At 43.4% G+C, this 23,792-nt stretch overlaps 1 protein-coding gene across 1 annotated transcript in view; it reads left to right on the top strand.

Annotated features, from left to right (window-relative positions):
- inpp5a (inositol polyphosphate-5-phosphatase A) overlaps positions 1-23,792 on the top strand; it is a gene marked incomplete at its 5' end in the record, with an annotated part of 87,031 nt that overhangs the window by 60,446 nt on the left and 2,793 nt on the right. Inside the window, 5 exons of the mRNA XM_079473413.1 lie at positions 6,276-6,371; positions 6,547-6,621; positions 11,643-11,716; positions 20,634-20,745; positions 22,032-22,100. Coding sequence (XP_079329539.1) covers positions 6,276-6,371; positions 6,547-6,621; positions 11,643-11,716; positions 20,634-20,745; positions 22,032-22,100 — 426 coding nt within the window. The remainder of the gene's footprint in view (positions 1-6,275; positions 6,372-6,546; positions 6,622-11,642; positions 11,717-20,633; positions 20,746-22,031; positions 22,101-23,792) is intronic.

Genomic DNA, 23,792 nt, shown 5'->3' with positions numbered 1-23,792 from the left:
TTAATCATCATTTCTAGCTGTATCGTGGTCATTCCAGTCCAGTGTCTGTTGAATCTCAATCAAATCAAACCTCATGAGCGACATTAAAATCATCCAACAGCGATGTGAAAGATTGACAGCATGACACATGAAAACTGGGATAAAAATCCACAATATCACTTTAAAAAACATACATGTAGAAATATGACGGTTGTATTGCTTAAACGTGAAACTGAACTAGTTTTTTCTTCAGTATTTGAGGTCTGAAAGAATACAGAACATATTTTCTGTTATTTTCATCTGTTTCTCCGTTTTCTTTTCATTTTCTGCTAATAAATGCAAATAGAAACAAAATTTTATTTGAAATTTGGTAGAAATATTGTTAGTTGTTCACAGAATGAAACAACATTTTACCCAAACACATACTTATAAATAGTAAATACCGAAAATTGAAAGTAATTTTGAGTCGGTCTCTTAATTAATTTGAATTAATAGTCCTGGCCAAAAGTCATGTCTTTTATTTTGTATTAGAATAAAACCCATATTTAAAACATTTCTGCCGAATGTTTTTGTGGAACAGAATAGATTAACCTTAAGCATCACTTTTGGCAACTGCTCTGTGCATGAATGAATATTTTATTCTTTGATTTTGGGATGTAAAATGTTTTCATAAGATTTACTCAAATATCTGTCTCTCTCTTTATTTTCTCACCACGCCGTCTTGAGCTTTAGAGAACTTTAAAAGGCTGTTTGTGTGAATGAAGTGCTGGTCATTGTGTGTGTCTCAACTGTAACGTGAGAGAGAGAGATGTGTGTGTGTTATTGTCCAATCACACAGCTCTCTAAACTATCATGGGATTTAATGAGACACACTTGAGACGTTTCTTTTATTCATCCATTCAGTTCAATGAGTAGCATTATTCTCACTAAAACAGTTGGGTTCAAATTGACCCAACAAATAACCCATTTCTGTGTTACTATAGCACCCACCCATTGTTGGGATATTTTAAGCCAATGCATTTGCTTTGCAAGTTTAACTGTTAGGTTCTGAAATAACTGTGGGTTATTATTATTTTATTATTTATTTCATTGTAGCGTAAACCAATAACGCTCAAGAATTATCTTTAAAATTCTTTATTTCCAGTACAATAAGTTTTGGTTGCAGTTGTTTTATTAATGTGCTTTCTTTTATCATAAAGGAATCTTCAGTTTAAGTATCAGTTTACAAGAATCAAATAAATAAACAGGACCGAGGCTAGTCGAGCTCATACGATTATAAACTACCTAAGCAAAAGTGACCAATCAATAGCAGCACCAGGCTTGGCATACTCCAAAATGTAAAATTATAGGCACATTTATAGCATGAATAACATTAACTTACCTCTCGTTTGACAGCGGTGGCGCCGGTCGACCGTTGAAATGTAAAATAACCACTCGCACAGCTCAATTTGAACCCAACTGGCTGGGAATGTTACAGAAATCACCCAATACACCTCAGAAATATCCCAACAGAACGACCCAATATATCTAACACAACGTTTTCTTATAGTGACAGATAATATTACTGCATTGACAGTGTCAAAAACACCTCTGTCAAGTCTCTACTTTAAGTCTGTCAAATCTGAAACAAATATTGTTGTGTTATTTCCCCAGTATGAATATATAAACATTCTTAAATCAAGATGCATTTATTATTCTATAACTTTTATCAAAGTAAAGCAAGAAAATGATCTGCCAGTTGGGTAAAAAACATAATTGAAAAGTAAAACAATAACAATATCATATTTTACCCCATTACATCTCGTTTTAAGTGTTAACTCTTTAGAGAACTTTAGAAAAGGACTTGAGTGATTTAAAAATGTTTAGGGATTTGTTTTAAAGAAACAGACTTTTTAACCTCTGACCTGAGAGATGTGTATGAATGAGGTTAAATGAAAGTCCCTATGAATCAAAATAATGTTTATTTAATAATATAGGCTTTCACTTCTTCCCATTCTTGACCGTATTCATCATGAGACTCATATTGTACGAGCAGGTGTACATGATGAAATGCTTTTATTATACATTGGCCACTGTAGCTCTGAGCATCATGAGGTGAGCGTCAATGGTTAAACGGAGATTAAACAGTTTGTTGACCATCTGTGCAGAGCTCAGAAACAGCAGGAGACTTTAACACATTTCATCCGCTCATCTTCTCCATGTGTGTGTGTGTACAGGTGGAATAAATGTGTAAAACAATGAATCTTTTAACTCACTTAAACCAGTGAACACACACACACCCCCTTCCTGACACAACACACACACAATGAAACATCTGCTCACTTTCCTGTCCAGAGCATCTTTCATTTACACACACACACACACACACATACTGTGTGTGTGTATGTTGGAGGGGCAGATTTGTATTCATCTTTAAATAGATTCATTATGAAGATTAATAGAGATTTATTTGAGATATATTGTAGCATCTATGGCTCCGTTCCCAAACCTGCTGAGCTTTAATATTCTTTTTAGTGGAATATTTTGCAGTGGGCGACCGTTTTCACTGATCTTGCCTCAATGCATTCTGGGATTGATGTGGCACTTTGACCAAAACAAGTGATCTTACGAAGCAGCAAATCGTGAAATGTGTCTTAAAATGTGGACTATGTTTTTGTATCCGTGTTTCTTTACGTGTGTATGTGTGTGAGATGCACTAACACACACACAGAGTTCTTTGGGTGTGTCTGACCCCCCCCCCCCACTGGCGATAGGGTCACCCGGGTCAAAGTGATGAATTTTTATGGGGCTGTTTCCTGTGTTTCAGGCCTGCTTCTTTCTCCTCGCGCTGCCCTGACTCTCAAAGACTTCCAGGCCGGCCAATTTGTCCTGCCGGGCTCTAGAGAATGGCCCATTTGAGTGGTTAAATACCAGAGGGGCGAACACACACACACAGCACCTCTCGCATCCCACAATGATTTGTGGCCCTTCCATTATTTGACGCGATGAACAAACGCGGTCGGCCGGGACTCGGAGGTATTTGAGCGCAGGAGTGACACCCGTGGCCCTGTGCTCATTGTTTTAGAGAGATTTCCCAGATGTTCCACTGGCCAAGATAAATAGGCGGCTTTATCCTGTCCTGTCTTTATCTGAGCGCGTCTCTTTTCAGGGCACGGACCCCCTACGTTGCTGCACGGTGAGTTTCCTCCGGCACAGGAGCTGATGGGAAAGGATACGTGTGAGAGACTGAATTATCAAAAGCGATGTCACGTTAACCGATGGCTCTATGGGTCAGCATGAGGGTAACAAACCTTCTAAACCGGGAATAGCCGGGCCGTTTGAAGGAATGTTCCGGTTTCAGTGCCATTTGAACACTTTGGATGAGTTTGTGATGTTTTGTCATTTACCAAAAGAAAATAAACAAGAAAGAGCAGTCACGTATAACAACACACCTACAGTAAGTCCAGAATCATTCATCTTCACGTCATGTCAAATCTAAATGACAGAACACAACAAGGATATTTTGAAGAATGTTGATAGTAAAATAAACTCCATTGACTGCCATGGCATGAACACACAACCACTGAGACATTTCTCAGAATATCATTGTTTGGTGTTCCACTGAAGAAAGACTCCCTCAACAGGTTTGGATTTTCGCCCATAAGATCCCTTTAAAAAACACTTCAAATGTGAATGAAATGAGATCAGTGTGAGAACTGATCACTGACATTCAGACGTGCAACATCTTTCTCTATAGGGGATCATTTCCGCACTTCCCAGAAGACAAAATAATAACACTTTACAAATATGAAATGTTTACATACACCTGACTCTTAATGTGCTGTGTTTGTCTTCCTGAGCATCAGCGAATGTTTTGTTGTAGTTTTGTATGAGAATCTCAGTAAATAAGCTATTTTGGACAGAAGCTTCAGTGTTTTGGCAGTCAGACCTGTGGAAGCCCACTGCGGTGTAAGTGAGGGATAATCCACAGCTAGCCGTGCGTTAAAGAGTTTTAATGCATGATGTGGAGGCCAAGAACCACCTGAAGCGTAACGCACGGCTAGCTGTGGATTATCCCGCTTATATCATGGTCACTTGCCAAGTTAAAGCTCTTTAGTGATGTTTACGGTGTCATTTTAGATCAAACGGGTGAAAATGACGGTTATTTTTGTCAGTTAATTTTTTATTTAATCAAACTGACTGGAGCTACCCGTGTGTTACTGGGTTTTATTACACAGCTCGTTGGAATGCTTGATTCTGATTGGCCAGTTGAGACATTTGCATGTTCGTTATTCCCAGATAACAGCCTCTCAAAACTAATAACGCACTGTAAAACGGATGCTGCAAATCATTTTGACATTTTTTTTGACAAATTAAAAATAAATATGTCTTTTGATAACATATGACATTATATTTACACATTGTATATCAACATGCATGTTCGTGACGTCTGAATGTCGATTCTTTCCTTAAAACCGAAGGTCAGCATTCACTAAGAATGAGCTAATAAAATATTTCTAAATCATGTCCAGTTTTACCTCGTGTGGTAACTAGCCGTGTACTAAGTGAGATAATACACCGTAATTGTTGTGGCACAGAGAGAGAGAGAGACTCTGGAGGTTTGTGGCATGTCATCATTTGCAGAGGACGTTGTGCAATTGATGGGTCGCTGTGAGATAGTGACACCAGAGACTATTGTCTTATGACAATACCATAGTAATACAAGAAAGTTTTGAGTGTGTTTCTTCAAGCAGGACAGCAGCTACTGGGCTTTAATGTTGACACGTTAGAGACGAGAGAGACAATGAAATCACATGACACCAGATGTCCAATCACAATCAGTTAATCTAGTCATACAGCACTGATTGTGACAGCGAGGCGTCATCTGATCAATCCATCACCGATCATCTCTGATCAATACACACATCTGACTGTGAAAGCGCTGATTTGTGTAATGATTTGTAAATGTATATTTGAAGAGTTTGGTTCCAAAATGAGAACTCGTAAGTCATGTCTTTTATTATGTTGTTATTGTGTAAGTCAGCTCAAACCAACTGCAGTTTGATTAAAATTAATTTGAACGCACAATAAAAAAAACGTGATTTCTGTAACATTTTATATTGGATTTATCTCATTTTGGAACCAAACTCTTCAAAATGACACTTATTACTTCACATTGTCCTTCTGCTTCCATAAGAAACTCAAATCCATATTTCACTTTGTCTGTTTATGAACGATGTCCGGTCATTATAGCAGAATGAAGAGGTTGCGTTGGGTGACTTTGTGATGTTGACCACCGGCGGAGTGTCCTGTCGTATTCGTCACTCTGTGAATATCGTTCAGTCACTTGTGAAATGCATGCGAAAGTAAACACGCTTCTGCTCTTTACATGGATGGTTTTATTATTATCACGAGCGTCTGCTTTGGGATTGAATCGGCAGAGTTCTGCTCGACTGACTTTGAGTTTCTGTAAGATGTCAAGAAATGTTCAGCTTTTTGTCGGATGCCAGATAAAAACTTGTTCACGTTCCAAAATAAAATGACGGACTGAAAGTGAGATTCGAGTGAGTGTGGCCACGGCGGCTCTGGACAGACGCATCTCTGCATCTGAAGCTATTCATTACAAAATCAGCTTAATGAGAGTAAAGCGCATTAGCTGGGGTCCCGGCGCTCGGAGGGGCCGAACCGCTGAGAGTCACACAGATTTGTTCTCTCTTCAGAAAGCAGCTTAAGCAGGCGGGCGGGGGGGTCTTCCCTCTGCTGTTTGCTCTGATGTACCGGTCCTCTGTGCTTCAGGCCGCCTGATTTGTGACATTTCTCTCCAAAGGGTTTTTCTGGCGGTTTTATTGGCTTGACCTGATTAGCTAATCTGTGCTTTGAATTTCAATCGCTTCTCGAGCTCGGCTGTGTGCGCTGGGAACCGGCCGTTCCAGGATTACCTCATTCAAGTCTTCTCAAACACAGATGGTCGAATGTTTAACTAATTGTTAAAAGAGTCGACAAAAGGGAATTTAACCGTGCACACACTCTTTTAGGTCAGTACATATTGAGAAATAAAGAGAGATGGATCTTCTGTTGTTCCTCGGAAACATACGACTGCTGTTCAGATGTCCACATGTCCTGCTGTCATGTAATGAGACGCGATTCAAAGACAAGCAGCGATTTCTCTTTCTGCACAGAAGACGCAAAAGCCTTTTCATTAGAATTGCATATTGTAAATGAATCAAATGTCACGTCGTGATCACACACACACAAATGAACTTATGATGCTGGGAAATGAAATACAGCTGATGTGAAAATCTTTCTTTTCTCTGTAGAGTCTTTGCTCCACGGCCACCATGCAGACGGTGCGAGAGGACGGCACCAATGAAGTTGACAAACTGATTTTCAGGGAATCAGACAATGACCACAAGGTGAATTACACACACACACACACACACACACATGTGCACTGTATTTACATTCATGCTTATGAAAGACACTTCTTGACAGAAGAAAATAAACAGACTTTACCCAGATTATCATTAACACAGAGGAGATGTAACAAAAGGTTTCTGTTCGGTGTCTGAAACATTTGGGTTGTTACAGGTCATCTTAGAGCTGGAAAAGAAGTTATTTAACTACATCAACCAGGATGTTTTCCGGGAAAACGACGGAGCACGGGTGAGACGATCCTTCTCTGTTTATCTCCTGTATTTGTGTGATTCATTATCAGGGTTTATTTCAGACGTCTTATAACTGTGAGAATGTGCCAGCGTCTGAAGGAGAAGGGCTGTGGAGGATGATGGAGAGGATTCTGTGTTCATCAGATGCTTGATCTGATCTCAGGCCTGTAGTCCTGGATTCCAGTTAACAACTAATTCTGTCAAAAAAAATATTTTGGTCATTTGTTTGTTTTTAAATATAATTTTTTTTTTTTAAATCTGAAATGATGAGCATGAACACAATAATAGTATTACGGTCCTCTTTTGTTAAATTTGGAAAAATTTACAATTAAATGCATGTGTGCGTTTGTTTGTGTGGCTACCTGTGCGTCTTTGTGTATTTGCATGTGTTTGTGCGTGTCTGCTTGCATGCGTTGTGTGTGTTGTGTGTGTCATGTTCGTGTGTGTGTGCATGTATGTGCGTGTATCTTCATGCGTGTGTACTTGTGTGTGTGCCGTGTCTGTGTATGCGTGTGTGCGTACGTACGGTTGTGTGTATCGTGTCTGTTTGTGCATGCGTGCGTTGTGTGTGTGCGTGTGTCTCATGCATATTTGTGTCATCTGTGTCATGTGTGCATGTGTGTCTGCGTGCATGTGAGTGTCGTGTGCATCGTGTGTGTACTCGTGTCTGCATGCATGTGTCTGTGTGCGGATGTCTCGTGTGTCTGCGTGCATGTGTGTGCGCGTGTCTGCGTGCGTGTGCAGCGTGTGTGCGTGTGCATGTGTTTGTGCGTGTCTGCTTGCATGTGTTGTGTGTGTCATGTTCGTGTGTGTGTGCATGTATGTGCGTGTATCTTCATGCGTGTGTACTTGTGTGTGTGCCGTGTCTGTGTATGCGTGCGTACGTACGGTTGTGTGTATCGTGTCTGTTTGTGCATGCGTGCGTTGTGTGTGTGTGTGTCTCATGCATATTTGTGTCATCTGTGTCATGTGTGCATGTGTGTCTGCGTGCATGTGAGTGTCGTGTGCATCGTGTGTGTACGCGTGTCTGCATGCATGTGTCTGTGTGGATGTCTCGTGTGTCTGCGTGCATGTGTGTGCGCGTGTCTGCGTGCGTGTGCATGTGTTTGTAGTGTCTGCGTGCGCATGCATGCGTGTGTGTCTGCGTGCGCATGCATGCGTGTGTGTGTGTACCGTGTCTGCGTGCGTGTGTGTGCCGTGTTGGTTAGATGAATGTCGTGATGGCGAATGAGAGATAATCTGATGGTCACGCTCTACTTAAACACAGCGTCTTATGATCCCTAGAAAACAAACTACCTCTCCAGCGGGACGAATGTCCCTCTCCGCGCCGCTCCCAGCATCCTTCATCAACCACTCGACTTGTACCAGCTTGACAGAAATTTAATTCCAGGCAGCTCACAAAAATAATTATTGTATTTTGAAAGGAGTAATCATTGGCTGGGACATGATTGAATATGTCCATGCCTATTGACTTTTGCTATGATTAATAGCTTTGTTTAGTCGATATAGCCATCGAAATTGTATAATTAATTATCCAGGCGGCTGTCGGGCCGTGAGGATGGAGCGCTCTGATGAGGATTTGGGAAGATTAAATTTTCTGTGGGCCGTTGCGTCGAGGGGCCGTGGAGCTGTGTGTGTGTGTGTGGTGAAGACCCCCACCCCACTAACTCACATTGATTTTACTTCACTGTGTCTTTATTGAAACTATATCAGGTGGATCCGAGCGGATGAAGAGAGCTCAGAAGCATCTCTCTCTCCAGCCCGCTGCATGGCTTCAGATGCACTTCTTAAGTGTCCGGAAAAAATAAATAAATAACATCGCCCGTCATATCTCACCCGTCATACCCACTACAGCATCTCTAATCACACGATACATGCGGAGAAACACGGCTCGCTTTAGATACCCTGTGACCCCGTCCAGGGTTCAAATACATCTGCACATTATAAAACATTATAAACTAGCCTTTCTGTTTTAAATCGCAACTACTGACATTTCAAATACTAGAGAGAGAGAGAAAATAGTCAAATAAGATCAAATCTGCTCTGACACACTTCACGAGACCTGTGGGAAACTTCCAGACTGTGTTTACATTTGGGTGGCGAGATGACACAGAATTAAAAGTGATTGATTCGTCGTTTGTCTTGCGAGTAAAATGTAAGCACAGTTAGATTTGATGGGCCTTCATTAATAATCTTCACAATAACTGAAGAACACATTGATATGATGTGAAGTTGATAAAGAACTTAATGCATGTGACGTTTGACAGCTGTGTTTGTGAAAGTTAAACACACCCAGTCTGCCCACATCTCCCTGTGTGTGTGATAAATGAAGGGGTCCTGTGATGAAAGTAAAGTGCAGGTATAAACGTGAATGAAATGACGTCTCTCCAGGCTCTTATTGATGGTGGTTAATAGCATCAGTCGTTGTCATAGCTCCTATTTGACCACATATAAATCAATGTACAATTATGGCACGGGACGCCGCTCCACCCAAACTGGACGTTCCACATCGGGGCTCTCTCGGTCCATTCTGTCTTCAGATCAGTGATTTAGAGTCGGTGTGATTATTGGGGGTGAGATGAGAGTTTGTTGTGGTGTTTGGTTATTGGTACCTTCACAAACACACACACACACACACACACACACACAGTGTCAAGGTCATTGGTTCTGTCGGGTCATGAGCTGTATATCGTGTGCTATACGACGCTTTTAACTGCTGGTCCACCAGAGCAAATCATTCGGCTTAATTGAGCTGCATGAAATGAAGTGTGAAATTTCCACCAGAGGATTTCTAATGAATGAATTACACAAACACACACACGCATGATAGCGATCCGTCCGCTATATCTGAACATCTGATCATGACTCTAAATCTGTTCAAGCGGTAATTAAATGAAACATCAGGGAAACATTTATCATCTTTTATTGGAAAAATTGGAGCAAACTTTGATAAACAACTGAAAGATTACGATGAGTGAGATTCTAAATGCTTTTTGCATGGTTCATTATACAGCATAAAGTTTATTTCATTTAATAAATGTAAAAAATATCACATTTAACTCGATCAAATTTATTGATGCACTAAATTGATTTTATTGTCTCATATAATAAACATCTTTTAATGTTAATGGCTTTAAATGTGAGCCGTTTTCCATTATTACCACTAAACAGATTTTGACTCTTAGCCTGTGTTCACATTTGACTTTAGCACGTTTCTAGTTTAGCGTTGTGGTTACAAATAGCAGCCAGCAGCGCAATGGAAGTCTATTTGAATTATAAACAGAGCGTCTTTGCAATAACTAATCACATACATAAAGACTACAATACTAATTTCTCGCTAGAAATGCAATCAAAAGTTATTGAAAGTGAAAATTAAACTTACATTTATACAAAACTATCCTCTTTCACCTGCCTTTTTTCCCTAGCTTGATCCTTCTCGACCAATCATCTTCGTAACATATAGTTATGGAAACGACAGGTTTTGCTACTCGCTTGTCATTGGTTAGCTGTGAAAAAGGTGCTTAACGTAGGGCGTTTTTTTTTAACTTCTAAAGACTCTCTGAGCCGCAGAAAAAGACGCTGGCGCTGACGTTTAAAACAAAAACAGCCTTATGTGTCAGTGTCCACACACAGACATACAGACAATACTCAAGTATTTACTTTATTTATAGTAATATGAATAAGAGAAGGGTTACAGCTGATGCTTAATTGTCGCAGTTCATAAAGTATTTTCTTTGTCACTTAAATTATAAAAATATAATTGTTTAGGAGAGTTAAAACACTTACTGGACATGTTTTCATGAGATTCACTTACACATGATCCAACATAAATTAATACATTATCTAATAGAATCCCCTAATTCCAACAGCGATAAATAAATGTAATTTAAAGTTTAAACTTGAAGTGCGTAAATCTGTGTAAAATTGTACCCTTGTAAGTTGTGGGTAAGATATGTGTGTGTGTGTGTGTGCGTCTGTGATAAATAAAAAAATAAAGATAAATGTTGTTCATATGCCCTCCTGAACCACAGAGACTGCTGAACAGCTCACTGCTCACACACACACACACACATATAGATGTTTACACCAGGACATGGACTCAAACCTTTCGTGATATACATTTCTTTTCAAAATCTAATTATTGTTTTAAGAACAGCTCATGAAAAGATGTATGCAGGCATTATTATGATATTGTGTTCCAGACTCTTGTTGTTTTAATCAATGTTAAATTCACTTTGATAAGAGATTGTTAATTTGTAAGTGCTGGTAGTTGTCAGTCTCACGCACGCACATACACACACACATACACACACACACACACACACACACACACACACACACACACACACAGTGATGAAGATGTCAGGTGCACCTGTGGATTGTTTTTCTCATAATTAATGTGAACGCACACACGGGCTAATTATTCTGCAGTGTGATTAATGACTTTACTATCTCACAGACAGAGACAGATGTCATATGATTGATGAACGCACACACACACACACGCACACACAGCCGCTCAGTTTGTGAGTGTTTAATAATTCTCCAATCTAATGTTTCCGAAGACGGCGATCTTTTACTGGATCTTAAGAGTTTCTTATGATTGCTTAACTTCTGTGTCACATCTTGAACCCTTTCCTTCACAGGCTGAATACTTTGTTACAGTCCACCATTTTTCATCATTTGCCCCTTTAAAACTGTAGCCGTGAATCAATATCACACACATTTATTGTTGTTTAGACGTAATACAATTAATTAACAATAGCTCATGACAGGCTGTTTTGTTTATGTTTGTACCATCAATGACAAACGTTCAGTCCCAATGTTTAGAAATATTACATTTACAGTACGTGTGTTTTCTGAAAATTGAACGCACAACCTTTTGTTTTGGCATCAACGAAGAATGACACATGTCTTCAAACTTCATCTCACTGTATGTCCATTCAGATGATCAGACTCATGTAAAGTGAGGTTCATGCAAATATAAAACTCTCTCTCTCTCTGTGTGTGTGTTTCCAGCTTTTGGAGTTTGATAAAGAGCTGTCGGTCTTTAAGGATCGTCTTCTGGAGCTGGGAATCTCCTTTCCTCCGAGGTACGAGCACATACAGAACTAACACACAATGCAAACTAGTGAAAAGAAACATGTTTGTGTGTTAAAGGTGTTGTGATGTTAATCTGTGTAGGTGTCAATGTGTGATGTACAAAGATGGAAATGTACAAGTATGTCACTGTACTTGATGTGTTGTACTTTGATTCAGACACACAGTGAGCGTCTCCCCTGAGACTCTGTGACCCGTCTCTTCTGTCTTAATATTCTAAAGCCATAGTGGATTTCTTCCTCAAACAGACTCATGCCTTTCAGAGGGCCGGCCCGGCGGGGGTGACGGAGATCTCATGTTTAGCGCGGGTGAACTAATGATGCTTGACCTTTGCCGTCGGCTCTGACTCAATCACAGCAGATAATGAAACGCTGGAATCAAACAATAATTACTTGATAAACTGCTGCACTCACTGCCGACACAAGACCACCAGAAGTGTGTGTGTGTGTGTGTGAGCATGAGCTTATGTGTGTTTAATTGTGGAAATCTGTCCGTGTGGAAATAGACCTGTGTTTAAGTTGTGTATTGATGCCGACACCTGCTGAGTTTCTATTTTTTCATTCCAGTCTGTTATAAAGATAGTAAAATGCCATAAGAGTGCTGTGATTGGTTGCTTTTCATGTCACTTGATGAAAGTGGGCGGCTCTTGACAATAAGCAGATTTTATACAGACTAACAGAGAATGCGACACAGGAGGTGATTTAAAAAGCATCACAACACATTATTAACAGACAGGAGTGAATAGATAAGACACACTCCTTATGAGCAATCGAGAGCATGTGATTATTCTTTGTCATACAAAAGACCAGACACACTCCTCACTATGTGTCACACACACACTTTAATCCCTCTCACAAAGATCCTGCCGAAAAATAGTTCATGTGCCTTCATTCAACGTCCATTAACAGAAGTCTTGTGCCACTCGGCGACACCTCTGGGCAGTTATTCACATCATAGCAAGTCCACAGTTCTATCTACTTAAAAGGGGGAAGACAGATATTTCTAAAATCGCTGGAAACAATAAAACAGCAAAACACCTGCGCACAGGCTGGCAAGCACCTCACAAGAGCCCCACCCCATAGAGTCATCATTCTTTACTGATTCATGATTGGCTTGTTTTACTGGAAGGCGGGGCACTAGAGCGGCCATATTGAGCATTTCATTCATCTCCATTCATTGTTCCGGCAGTGGCGCATCTCGTTAATATCATTATCATCTTTGCTCCAGGGTGAACGCAAACACATCCCAGAAATGATCCAGGAATCTTTCCCGGAAAGGTACCTAGTAGCATTAATGGGCCCAGTCATGGACAGTGACCAAACGGCAGGAACAATGCCGTAAGAGCTGTGTAGTGATGACATGCATTTGTGATAAATCGTGAATAATTTGTCTATGAAAACAAGAGTTAAGCGAGTTTGTGTGTGTCAGTTGTTCCAGAACGAAACCATCCGATTGGTATTTAGCTAAATCATGAAGGCATACGTCCTGATCACCAAACTCAAGCTGAGGTGAGAGAACAGCGTGGTCTGCTTAAACGCAGTTTAAAGGGACAGTTCACCCAAAAAACAACAATTCTGTCATCATTTATTCACTCTCAAATTGTTCCAACTAGGAACAGCTTTAAAGCTGTGTGTTGACAAACACCAATATTTCACACAATTCTGAACAAGTACCCCGTGGTCTACTAGTATTTTATAAAAACACTGTGTTGGTACTATGGTTTAAAAAATGTTTGTAATAATACTGTTGTACACATTTTAAAAACAGTATTACTGTAGTACTATTTAAACTAGGGATGCATGATCAATTAAGATCATTTTTCTGATGTTGATCTGGGAAAACATCTATAGTTTGTGTGTTTTATAAAAAATAAACCAGAAAGGTTTGAAGGTTAAATAATGTTTAACTAGTGTAAAGTAGGCTTGGTAAGTGATATTCAGGAGAATAAAGAGAACTAACGGTTACCTTGTGTTCTGCACTCAATGTTTTCATATAAAAGTCTTAGGAAATGTTATATTAACATCTAGAGACTGTATATCGGCCAATATATCGGTTATCGGCCTCCAATGTTAAAGAATCATCGGTTATCATTATCGGCAAGCTATATCTAATAAAGAATAAAAAGCATGGTAACATGGGTAATAAGATGTTTAACCCGAGGTTCATCTGTAACAGATCTCTTCACAGGTCAACATGTGACGGTTTAACCTGTAATGTCAGTGTGTTTAAGAATGTGCTGTGAGTTGTAAATTCACATAAAGAGTCCTGTGGAGCCGTGGCCTCTTACAACTCAAGCACTCACACACACACCTGTGGAATTTAGTCGCCACTCGACAATGTTAGAGCTGGAGCCACGCCGACCATACAGATCAGCCCCAGAACACGCTTAAAATCACACGCATGCACGCACACGCACCGGCTTCTGCTTCACACGCTAACTCAATCACATCACTACATGAATAACAGCACTGGAAGGGTTTTTACACATGTCGTCTCTCTCTGTTATCTGTATATTGGACAGTGTATTTCAGGTCAGTGTATTATATGGACTAGCTGGCATGATTTTATTGTGTTCGATCAATGCAGAAATTGAATGGAAGGGTCGGCCGGCGGGACCTCGAGAGAGCGCAGGAGCAAGATGCTATTTATTTTCTTTAACCGGGTTAGCCGGAAGGACGGTGAGAGAGAGAACCGCTGCTGACCTGCACTCATCTCTCAGAGCTTTAGCAGGCGACGCTGAGACCGTGCTTGTGTGAGTAAAGTCTAGACCGGAGAGGTCAGAGGTCACGTGGTGTTATTCTTCACCGTTTGGTGTGGATGTGGAGACCCCCGAGATATACTTTAGCCTTCAGACACATACGGTACCACTGAACCGCCCGCTAGCTGTTTGAAAGAGCTGAAACAAGTCTAGAGAAACATGAGACGTGAAATCTTTATGTTCCTCGTTTCAGTTTGACGTGACCCACAAACACACAGAACACACGCCAGCGCTTCAGCATTTATAAATGAAGTGCCCTGAAATCTCTGTGTTTGATTGACAGCTCCAATTCTGCCCAATCCCACGGTTTTGTGACTTCCTGTCTCCTGTAATGTATCACGTGACCTCTGACCTGACTTTATTAATAGTGGAGCTCTTATCTTTCGGCTCTTTGTCTTTGGTTTGTACGGGCCTCATTAAACAGCGGCCGTCTCAACGAAACTCTGTTTGCCTTGTCACTGATTAGTCATCGTGTAGAAGAAGTGAACAGCCCGTCGGGCTCCACAGGTGATGTGGGACAAGGGCTCGGCCGGCGTGGTGCTAGGACAAGGTCACATGACTAAAAACACAAGGTTAAAAACAACTGAACATGAGCTGATACTGATTAAAGATCATCACATGTATTCTCACAGATGACTTCTCTTGGTTTGTGTTCACTTCATGAGTACATACACAGGTGTGTGTTGATGATGGAATTACAGCGAGACACAGGTGTGTGTGTGTGTTGAGTTTATCAGCCTGTTGTCATTAGTGAGTGTAATTAGTCTTGTCACGAGCAGGAAGAGTGTGATAGTGTCTGACTGCGTCCGGTTCACACACCCACTGCCACAGTTTACACTGCTGATACGTTTGTACACTCATAATCATCAACATTAATCACATCCACACTTTGTGTGTATGCGCGAGTCTGTGTGAACGAGTCTGTGGCGGATGTGTGCGAGTCTGAGGCGTGTGTATGTGTACGAGTCTGTGGCGTGTGTGTGTGTGTACGAGTCTGTGGCGTGTGTATGTGTGCGAGTCTGTGTCGTGTGTGTATGTGTACGAGTCTGTGGCGTGTGTATGTGTGCGAGTCTGTGGCGTGTGTATGTGTGCGAGTCTGTGTCGTGTGTGTATGTGTACGAGTCTGTGGCGTGTGTGTATGTGTGCGAGTCTGTGTCGTGTGTGTATGTGTACGAGTCTGTGGCGTGTGTGTGTGTGTGTGTACGAGTCTGTGGCGTGTGTGTGTGTGTGTACGAGTCTGTGGCGTGTGTGTATGTGTGCGAGTCTGTGGCGTGTGTATGTGTGCGAGTCTGTGGCGTGTGTATGTGTGCGAGTCTGTGGCGTGTGTATGTGTGCGAGTCTGTGGCGTGTGTGTATGTGTGCGAGTCTGTGGCGTGTGTGTATGTGTGCGAGTCTGTGGCGCGTGTATGCGAGTCTGTGGCGTGTGTATGTGTGCGAGTCTGTGGCGCGTGTATGTGTGCGAGTCTGTGGCGTGTGTGTGCGAGTCTGTGGCGTGTGTATGTGTGCGAGTCTGTGGCGTGTGTATGTGTGCGAGTCTGTGGCGCGTGTATGTGTGCGAGTCTGTGGCGTGTGTGTGCGAGTCTGTGGCGTGTGTGTATGTGTGCGAGTCTGTGGCGTGTGTATGTGTGCGAGTCTGTGGCGCGTGTATGTGTGCGAGTCTGTGGCGTGTGTGTATGTGTGCGAGTCTGTGGCGTGTGTGTGTGTGCGAGTCTGTGGCGTGTGTGTGTGTGCGAGTCTGTGGCGTGTGTGTATGTGTGCGAGTCTGTGGCGTGTGTATGTGTGCGAGTCTGTGGCGTGTGTATGTGTGCGAGTCTGTGGCGTGTGTATGTGTGCGAGTCTGTGGCGTGTGTGTGTGTGCGAGTCTGTGGCGTGTGTATGTGTGCGAGTCTGTGGCGCGTGTGTATGTGTGCGAGTCTGTGGCGTGTGTGTGCGAGTCTGTGGCGTGTGTGTGTGCGAGTCTGTGGCGTGTGTATGTGTGCGAGTCTGTGGCGTGTGTATGTGTGCGAGTCTGTGGCGTGTGTGTGTGTGCGAGTCTGTGGCGTGTGTGTGTGTGCGAGTCTGTGGCGTGTGTATGTGTGCGAGTCTGTGGCGTGTGTGTATGTGTGCGAGTCTGTGGCGTGTGTGTGTGCGAGTCTGTGGCGCGTGTGTGTGTGCGAGTCTGTGGCGCGTGTGTGTGCGAGTCTGTGGCGTGTGTGTGTGCGAGTCTGTGGCGTATGTGTGCGAGTCTGTGGCGTATGTGTGCGAGTCTGTGGCGTATGTGTGCGAGTCTGTGGCGTATGTGTGCGAGTCTGTGGCGTATGTGTGCGAGTCTGTGGTGTGTGTGTATGTGTGCGAGTCTGTGGCGTGTGTATGTGTGCGAGTCTGTGGTGTGTGTGTATGTGTGCGAGTCTGTGGCGTGTGTGTATGTGTGCGAGTCTGTGGCGCGTGTATGCGAGTCTGTGGCGTGTGTATGTGTGCGAGTCTGTGGCGCGTGTATGTGTGCGAGTCTGTGGCGTGTGTGTGCGAGTCTGTGGCGTGTGTATGTGTGCGAGTCTGTGGCGTGTGTATGTGTGCGAGTCTGTGGCGCGTGTATGTGTGCGAGTCTGTGGCGTGTGTGTGCGAGTCTGTGGCGTGTGTGTATGTGTGCGAGTCTGTGGCGTGTGTATGTGTGCGAGTCTGTGGCGCGTGTATGTGTGCGAGTCTGTGGCGTGTGTGTATGTGTGCGAGTCTGTGGCGTGTGTGTGTGTGCGAGTCTGTGGCGTGTGTGTGTGTGCGAGTCTGTGGCGTGTGTGTATGTGTGCGAGTCTGTGGCGTGTGTATGTGTGCGAGTCTGTGGCGTGTGTATGTGTGCGAGTCTGTGGCGTGTGTATGTGTGCGAGTCTGTGGCGTGTGTGTGTGTGCGAGTCTGTGGCGTGTGTATGTGTGCGAGTCTGTGGCGCGTGTGTATGTGTGCGAGTCTGTGGCGTGTGTGTGCGAGTCTGTGGCGTGTGTGTGTGCGAGTCTGTGGCGTGTGTATGTGTGCGAGTCTGTGGCGTGTGTATGTGTGCGAGTCTGTGGCGTGTGTGTGTGTGCGAGTCTGTGGCGTGTGTGTGTGTGCGAGTCTGTGGCGTGTGTATGTGTGCGAGTCTGTGGCGTGTGTGTATGTGTGCGAGTCTGTGGCGTGTGTGTGTGCGAGTCTGTGGCGCGTGTGTGTGTGCGAGTCTGTGGCGCGTGTGTGTGCGAGTCTGTGGCGTGTGTGTGTGCGAGTCTGTGGCGTATGTGTGCGAGTCTGTGGCGTATGTGTGCGAGTCTGTGGCGTATGTGTGCGAGTCTGTGGCGTATGTGTGCGAGTCTGTGGCGTATGTGTGCGAGTCTGTGGCGTGTGTATGCGAGTCTGTGGTGTGTGTGTGTGTGCGAGTCTGTGGCGCGTGTATGTGTGCGAGTCTGTGGCGTGTATGTGTGCGAGTCTGTGGCGTGTGTGTGTGCGAGTCTGTGGCGCGTGTATGTGTGCGAGTCTGTGGCGTGTGTGTATGTGTGCGAGTCTGTGGCGTGTGTGTATGTGTGCGAGTCTGTGGCGTGTGTATGTGTGCGAGTCTGTGGCGTGTGTGTATGTGTGCGAGTCTGTGGCGTGTGTATGTGTGCGAGTCTGTGGCGTGTGTATGTGTGCGAGTCTGTGGCGTATGTGTGCGAGTCTGTGGCGTATGTGTGCGAGTCTGTGGTGTGTGTGTATGTGTGCGAGTCTGTGGCGTGTGTGTATGTGTGCGAGTCTGTGGCGTGTGTATGTGTGCGAGTCTGTGGCGTGTGTATGTGTGCGAGTCTGTGGCGTATGTGTGCGAGTCTGTGGCGTATGTGTGCGAGTCTGTGGTGTGTGTGAATGTGTGCGAGTCTGTGGCGTGTGTATGTGTGCGAGTCTGTGGCGTATGTGTGCGAGTCTGTGGCGTATGTGTGCGAGTCTGTGGTGTGTGTGTATGTGTGCGAGTCTGTGGCGTGTGTATGTGTGCGAGTCTGTGGCGTATGTGTGTGCGAGTCTGTGGCGTGTGTATGTGTGCGAGTCTGTGGCGTATGTGTGCGAGTCTGTGGCGTATGTGTGCGAGTCTGTGGTGTGTGTGTATGTGTGCGAGTCTGTGGCGTGTGTATGTGTGCGAGTCTGTGGTGTGTGTCTGTGCACATGTGTGTCAGACTGGTCTTGGTTTGTATATGTTAGTGGGGATCTAAACCTGAATACACACCAGCTCATGGGGACTCGTGTCACTGTGGGGAACATAATTGAGGTCCTCACGGGCACAAAAGCTTATTATTGTACAGAACGATCATCTTTGAAAATCTAAAAATGCTAAAAGTTTTTTATCTTTCGGTTTAGGGGATAAAGTATACAGTATACAACTCATTACGGAGATAATAAAACATAAATGTGTGTGCACGTGTGTCTCAGTGCGCGTGTGTGTGTGTGTGTGTGTACGCCCGTCTGCTCTTACATACAGACAGACTGTAGAAATGTTTATAATTATAATTATTATTTTGCATTCATTTTAGAGAGATCAGAAGCTAAGCCTGGTTTAATTCACATCTTTAAGAAGTGTATTGTTTCACTTGATATATTTGTGTGATGTGAATTTTAATATCTTTTAGAGATGTGTGTTTTTAGCTTTACACTTGATTGGCTGCCTATGTAGTGTACTTTAAAGCAGACCCTGCTTCAGACGGTAGCTGCCTCCAAAGACCGTTCAGTGGGTTTTGAAAAGAGGCGTTTGGCCAAACCGTTTTACCTGAAGAAATCCTAATCGTCACAACTAAATGTTGTTTTTCCCGATGACTTGATGATGTGCAGTATCATACGGTGACATTCTGACTCGCTCCTCCATCTTAATTCTGTGTCCTGCCGTCAGAGACGGTGGATCGGTTTCAAAGATCAGTAACAGATGAGCTTAATCCAGATGAAGGAGATCCACTAAGACTTCCTGAACTGTTTGTGTGGTCCAGGCTGACACCCCCGCCCCTGGATTCCCACACTCTGCATCTCTATCCCCTCTCTCTCTCTATCCTCCGCTATCATTCACTCGCTTGCTATTCATCTGCTCTTTCATGCTGAGAATCATCTCTTCAGCTCTCTTTAGCATACCAAAACTGCCCTTCATTTCCACATGCTTAAAGCGCCATCAATGCTAATTGCTCTCAGGCGTTCTGCAAAGGCCCCTCGCCGACTCTTGTTTGGCCACACGGTCGGGGGCCTGTGTGTTAGCCGGATGCGGGCTAACTAGTCCCCCTCCCTCCTTTAACCCCTGCTAACCACAGTGGTTAGACCCTTGACCCTTGAGAGTTTGCAGTTGTCATGGCGATGGCTGGAATGGCAGCGGTGCTGATGGTGTTGTTGAAGCGCCGTGGTGTTTGATTAGCTGATTCTTGTAAATGAGCCGATGGCCCGTCTTGGCAACGGTGTGATAAACTCTGCTTTCACGCTCAATTGAGCCAACGGGAGTCTGTGTGTGTCCTAGCAGCCCATCACTTAGCTTCTGTCTTCCTGCTTAATTCACCTTGGGTTCTGATGTGTGTCTGTGGAAACATGACGTGCGCTCTCTCTCTCTCTGAGGAACACACTTCAGTCTACATGACAGAAAAAAAGAGCAGAAAGCATCACTTTAATAGCGTCACGCAAGACAATATCTGTTTTGGTGCTTTTTATTCTTAACTGCATCGATATCATTTGTGTGTGTGAGAATGACATTTATGTTTTTAGCAGAGAAACGGGCTTAATTCTCTCAATGATTTTGTATTCTTGCTTTTTATTCTCTTCTTCTTTTTGATTGATCATGAGATGTATCCTTCCCTCTTCAAGCTCTTTTCATTGGCTCTTGACTGCTCGTCTGTTGTGTGTTGTGTACTGTAGTTATATTATCACACATACACAATTAGCACAAGAATTCATAAATCAATAACAATAAATCTAATCACTGTTGTCCTGTGACCTGTCTGGTTACATGTTAACTGGTTATTAATAAACACTAATTCATAAACATGCTGACCAGTATGACATGTAGATTATTGATTAACACATAAATGATTGATCTGTACTGTCCGATAATGCTAAAAACTGTGATTATTGATAAACACTAAGAGTATCGATGGACATTGTGATTTTGAATCAATGCTGTGATTACGGATGAACGTTGTTAAATGTATATTGTGTGTTTTTGCAGTTATCCGTACAGTGAAGACTGCAGTCAGAGTAAACAGTACATGAAAACTCGATGTCCTGCCTGGTGTGATCGGATCCTCATGTCACCTTCGGCCAAAGATCTGCTGCTGAAGGTCACTTCATTATTTATATTTCATGTCTGAACGAATAAACTCATGAGAACGGCATGTTAAAGAATCGTACAAGATGTTCATAGTTGAAAGTGCTTTTAGATCATTTCCTAACTAATGATCTGTTACAACACAAACTGTTCATTCGTTCTTCCCTCTGTGTCGTTGTTGTTTGATTTGTGAAAGTTGTGCGTCTGGTCAGATAGAATGGTACTGTAACAACATGCGAATATGTTGACTGTGGTCAATAGTGATAATGATGCTGGACTGAGCAAACAGCACTAATGACATATAACGCGCACGCACGCACGCACGCACGCACACACACACACACACACACACTGCTGTTTGCTTTCTTAATAGGCATCAAGTACCCAGACAAAGTCTCTGCTGTCCGTGTGAGCGGCTCGTCCTCCGTCTAACACGCAGGCGTTACAGATTGTTTAGACATGGGCCTGTAAACAGCACTCATCTATCATGACACGCTCCGTTAGCTCTACGTCATGTTATTTTCTGCTTGCCGAGCCCTAACACGGCAAAGGTCTGCCGGCGGCGAGGGGGCCCGCGTGTGTGCCGTAATGAATACTCAGTGAAGCGAGCGCCGAGGAACGGCCCGGGCCCAGCCGTAATTTGTTTATCTGTCTAAAGATTACGCAGGCCGAAAATCCACAATTTTATGCTGCCTTTGTAAATTATCAAGTTTCTGTTTGATGAATGTATCACAGCTCGGGGAGACGCGGGAGCGTACGGTGGATACACACGTGTGTGTGTGTGTGTGTTTCCAGGTCATCAGCGTGACTCTGACCTGAGCTCCTGTGTGTTATTGCTTTGAAGTTCATTCAGATTTAGTTTGTTGAGTCTTTTACTCATTCCTCTGTGTGTGTGTGTGTGTGTGTGTGTTACTCTTGTGTTTACTGGCATCTTCAAAAAGTGTTTAGTTCTGCTTAGAAAACACAACTAGGTGTGTGTGTGTCTGTGTGATTTCTCAAGAGCACCCACCACATCATATTTCACAGTTGATACGTTTTTTTATTTTCCATTTAGATAAATATGATTAATGCTTTTCTTCAGTTTAGGTTTGAAGTACTTCTGTATAAAACAGCTGTACAGCAGTTAGATTTTGTTTTTAAAAACTTAAGTAATCAGATCAAGAATTTGTTTGCGCTTTGATTTATAAGCACTTCGATTTAACAATATCAGAGTTGTTTTTACTGCTGAGATTTATAAATGTATTATTTTTATTTTTAACATTGTTCAAATGACATTTGTGTGTGTGTGTATTTCTACAGTCGGAGAGCGAGGAGAAGTTAATAACATACGACAACATGGGACCTAACGTGTGTATGGGGGACCACAAGGTATATCTCACCACTGTGTGTGTGTGTGTGCGCGTGCGTGTGTGATTGGGCATTCATGTGTATGCGCGCGTGCATGTGCGTGCATGTGTGTGAGCATGCGTGCATGTGTTTGTGCAAGTGTGCGTGCGTGTTTGTGCAAGTGTGCGTGCATGTGTGTGAGCGTGCGTGCATGTGTTTGTGCAAGTGTGCGTGCATGTGTTTGTGCAAGTGTGCGTGCGTGTTTGTGCAAGTGTGCGTGCATGTGTGTGAGCGTGCGTGCATGTGTTTGTGCAAGTGTGCGTGCGTGTTTGTGCAAGTGTGCGTGCATGTGTGTGAGCGTGCGTGCATGTGTTTGTGCAAGTGTGCGTGCGTGTTTGTGCAAGTGTGCGTGCATGTGTGTGAGCGTGCGTGCATGTGTTTGTGCAAGTGTGCTTGCATGTGTGTGAGCGTGCGTGCATGTGTTTGTGCAAGTGTGCGTGCGTGTTTGTGCAAGTGTGCGTGCATGTGTGTGAGCGTGCGTGCATGTGTTTGTGCAAGTGTGCATGCGTGCATGTGTTTGTGCAAGTGTGCATGCGTGCATGTGTTTGTGAAAGTGTGCGTGCGTGCGTGCGTGCATGTGTGTGTGCATGTGTGTGTGCAAGTGTGTGTGCAAGTGTGCGTGCATTTGTGTGTGTGATGCAAGTGTGTTGGTTTGTCTATATTTGTGAGGGTAAAATGTCCTCACTTACATACTCTAAAAAAGCCCTGCCATAGAAGAAATAACTAAAATAATAACCAAAAAGAGATTCTCAAAATAATAACATTCTTCTCACATTTTTGTATTCCAAAAAACCTTTTTTAATACAGAGAGCGTTAAGTGCAACAGAAAGCTTGTGTGGATGTTAAAGGTTCTTTAAGGATCCACACAACCAGATAAGGAGTTTTAAAAGTGTCATATATCATGACAACCAAGTACTGAGGACATTTTACTGGTGTTTTCTAAATAACACGACTTGTATCGATCAACCCATGTTTGTCTTTATATCCAATTCTGTGCACATGTTTCTGTGAGAGGATAGAAAATAGAATTAGCCTGATATAAAATCTATACAAGTCTATGGAATGACCTTACTAATATAGTGAAGCAAACGTGTGTGTGTGTGTGTGAGCTTGTGTGCGTGTTCTTGTGCGTGTGTCTGTATGCACGTGCGCTTGCGTGTTTGTGTTCTTGTGTTTGTGTGTGTGTTCGTGTGTGTGTTCGTATGTGTGTGTGTGTTTGTGTGTGTTCGTGTGTGTGTTCGTATGTGTGTGTGTGTTCGCGTGTGTGTGTTTTTGTGTGTGTGTTTGTGTGTTTTTGTGTGTGTGCGCGTGTTTTTGTGTCTGTGTGCACGTGCGCTTGCGTGTTTGTGTTCTTGTGTTTGTGTTTGCGTGTGTTCGCGTGTGTGTGTGTGTGTGTGTGTGTGCGCGTGTGTTTGTGTGTGCGCGTGTGTGTGTTTTTGTGTGTGTGTTTGTGTGTTTTTGTGTGTGTCTGCGTGTTTGTGTGTCTGTGTGCATGTGCTTGCGTGTTTGTGTGTGTGTGTTCGTGTGTGCGCGTGTGTGTTCTTGTGCATGTGTCTGTGTGCACGTGCGCTTGCGTGTTTGTGTACTTGTGTTTGTGTGCGTGTGTTCGTGTGTTTCTGTGTGTGTGTTCGTGTGTTTTTGTGTGTGTGCGCGTGTGTCTGTGTGCACGTGCGC

Source organism: Barbatula barbatula, assembly GCF_947034865.1.
Source record: "Barbatula barbatula genome assembly, chromosome: 14".
Lineage (NCBI taxonomy): Eukaryota > Metazoa > Chordata > Actinopteri > Cypriniformes > Nemacheilidae > Barbatula > Barbatula barbatula.
This window is presented reverse-complemented; position numbering and strand designations above follow the sequence as displayed.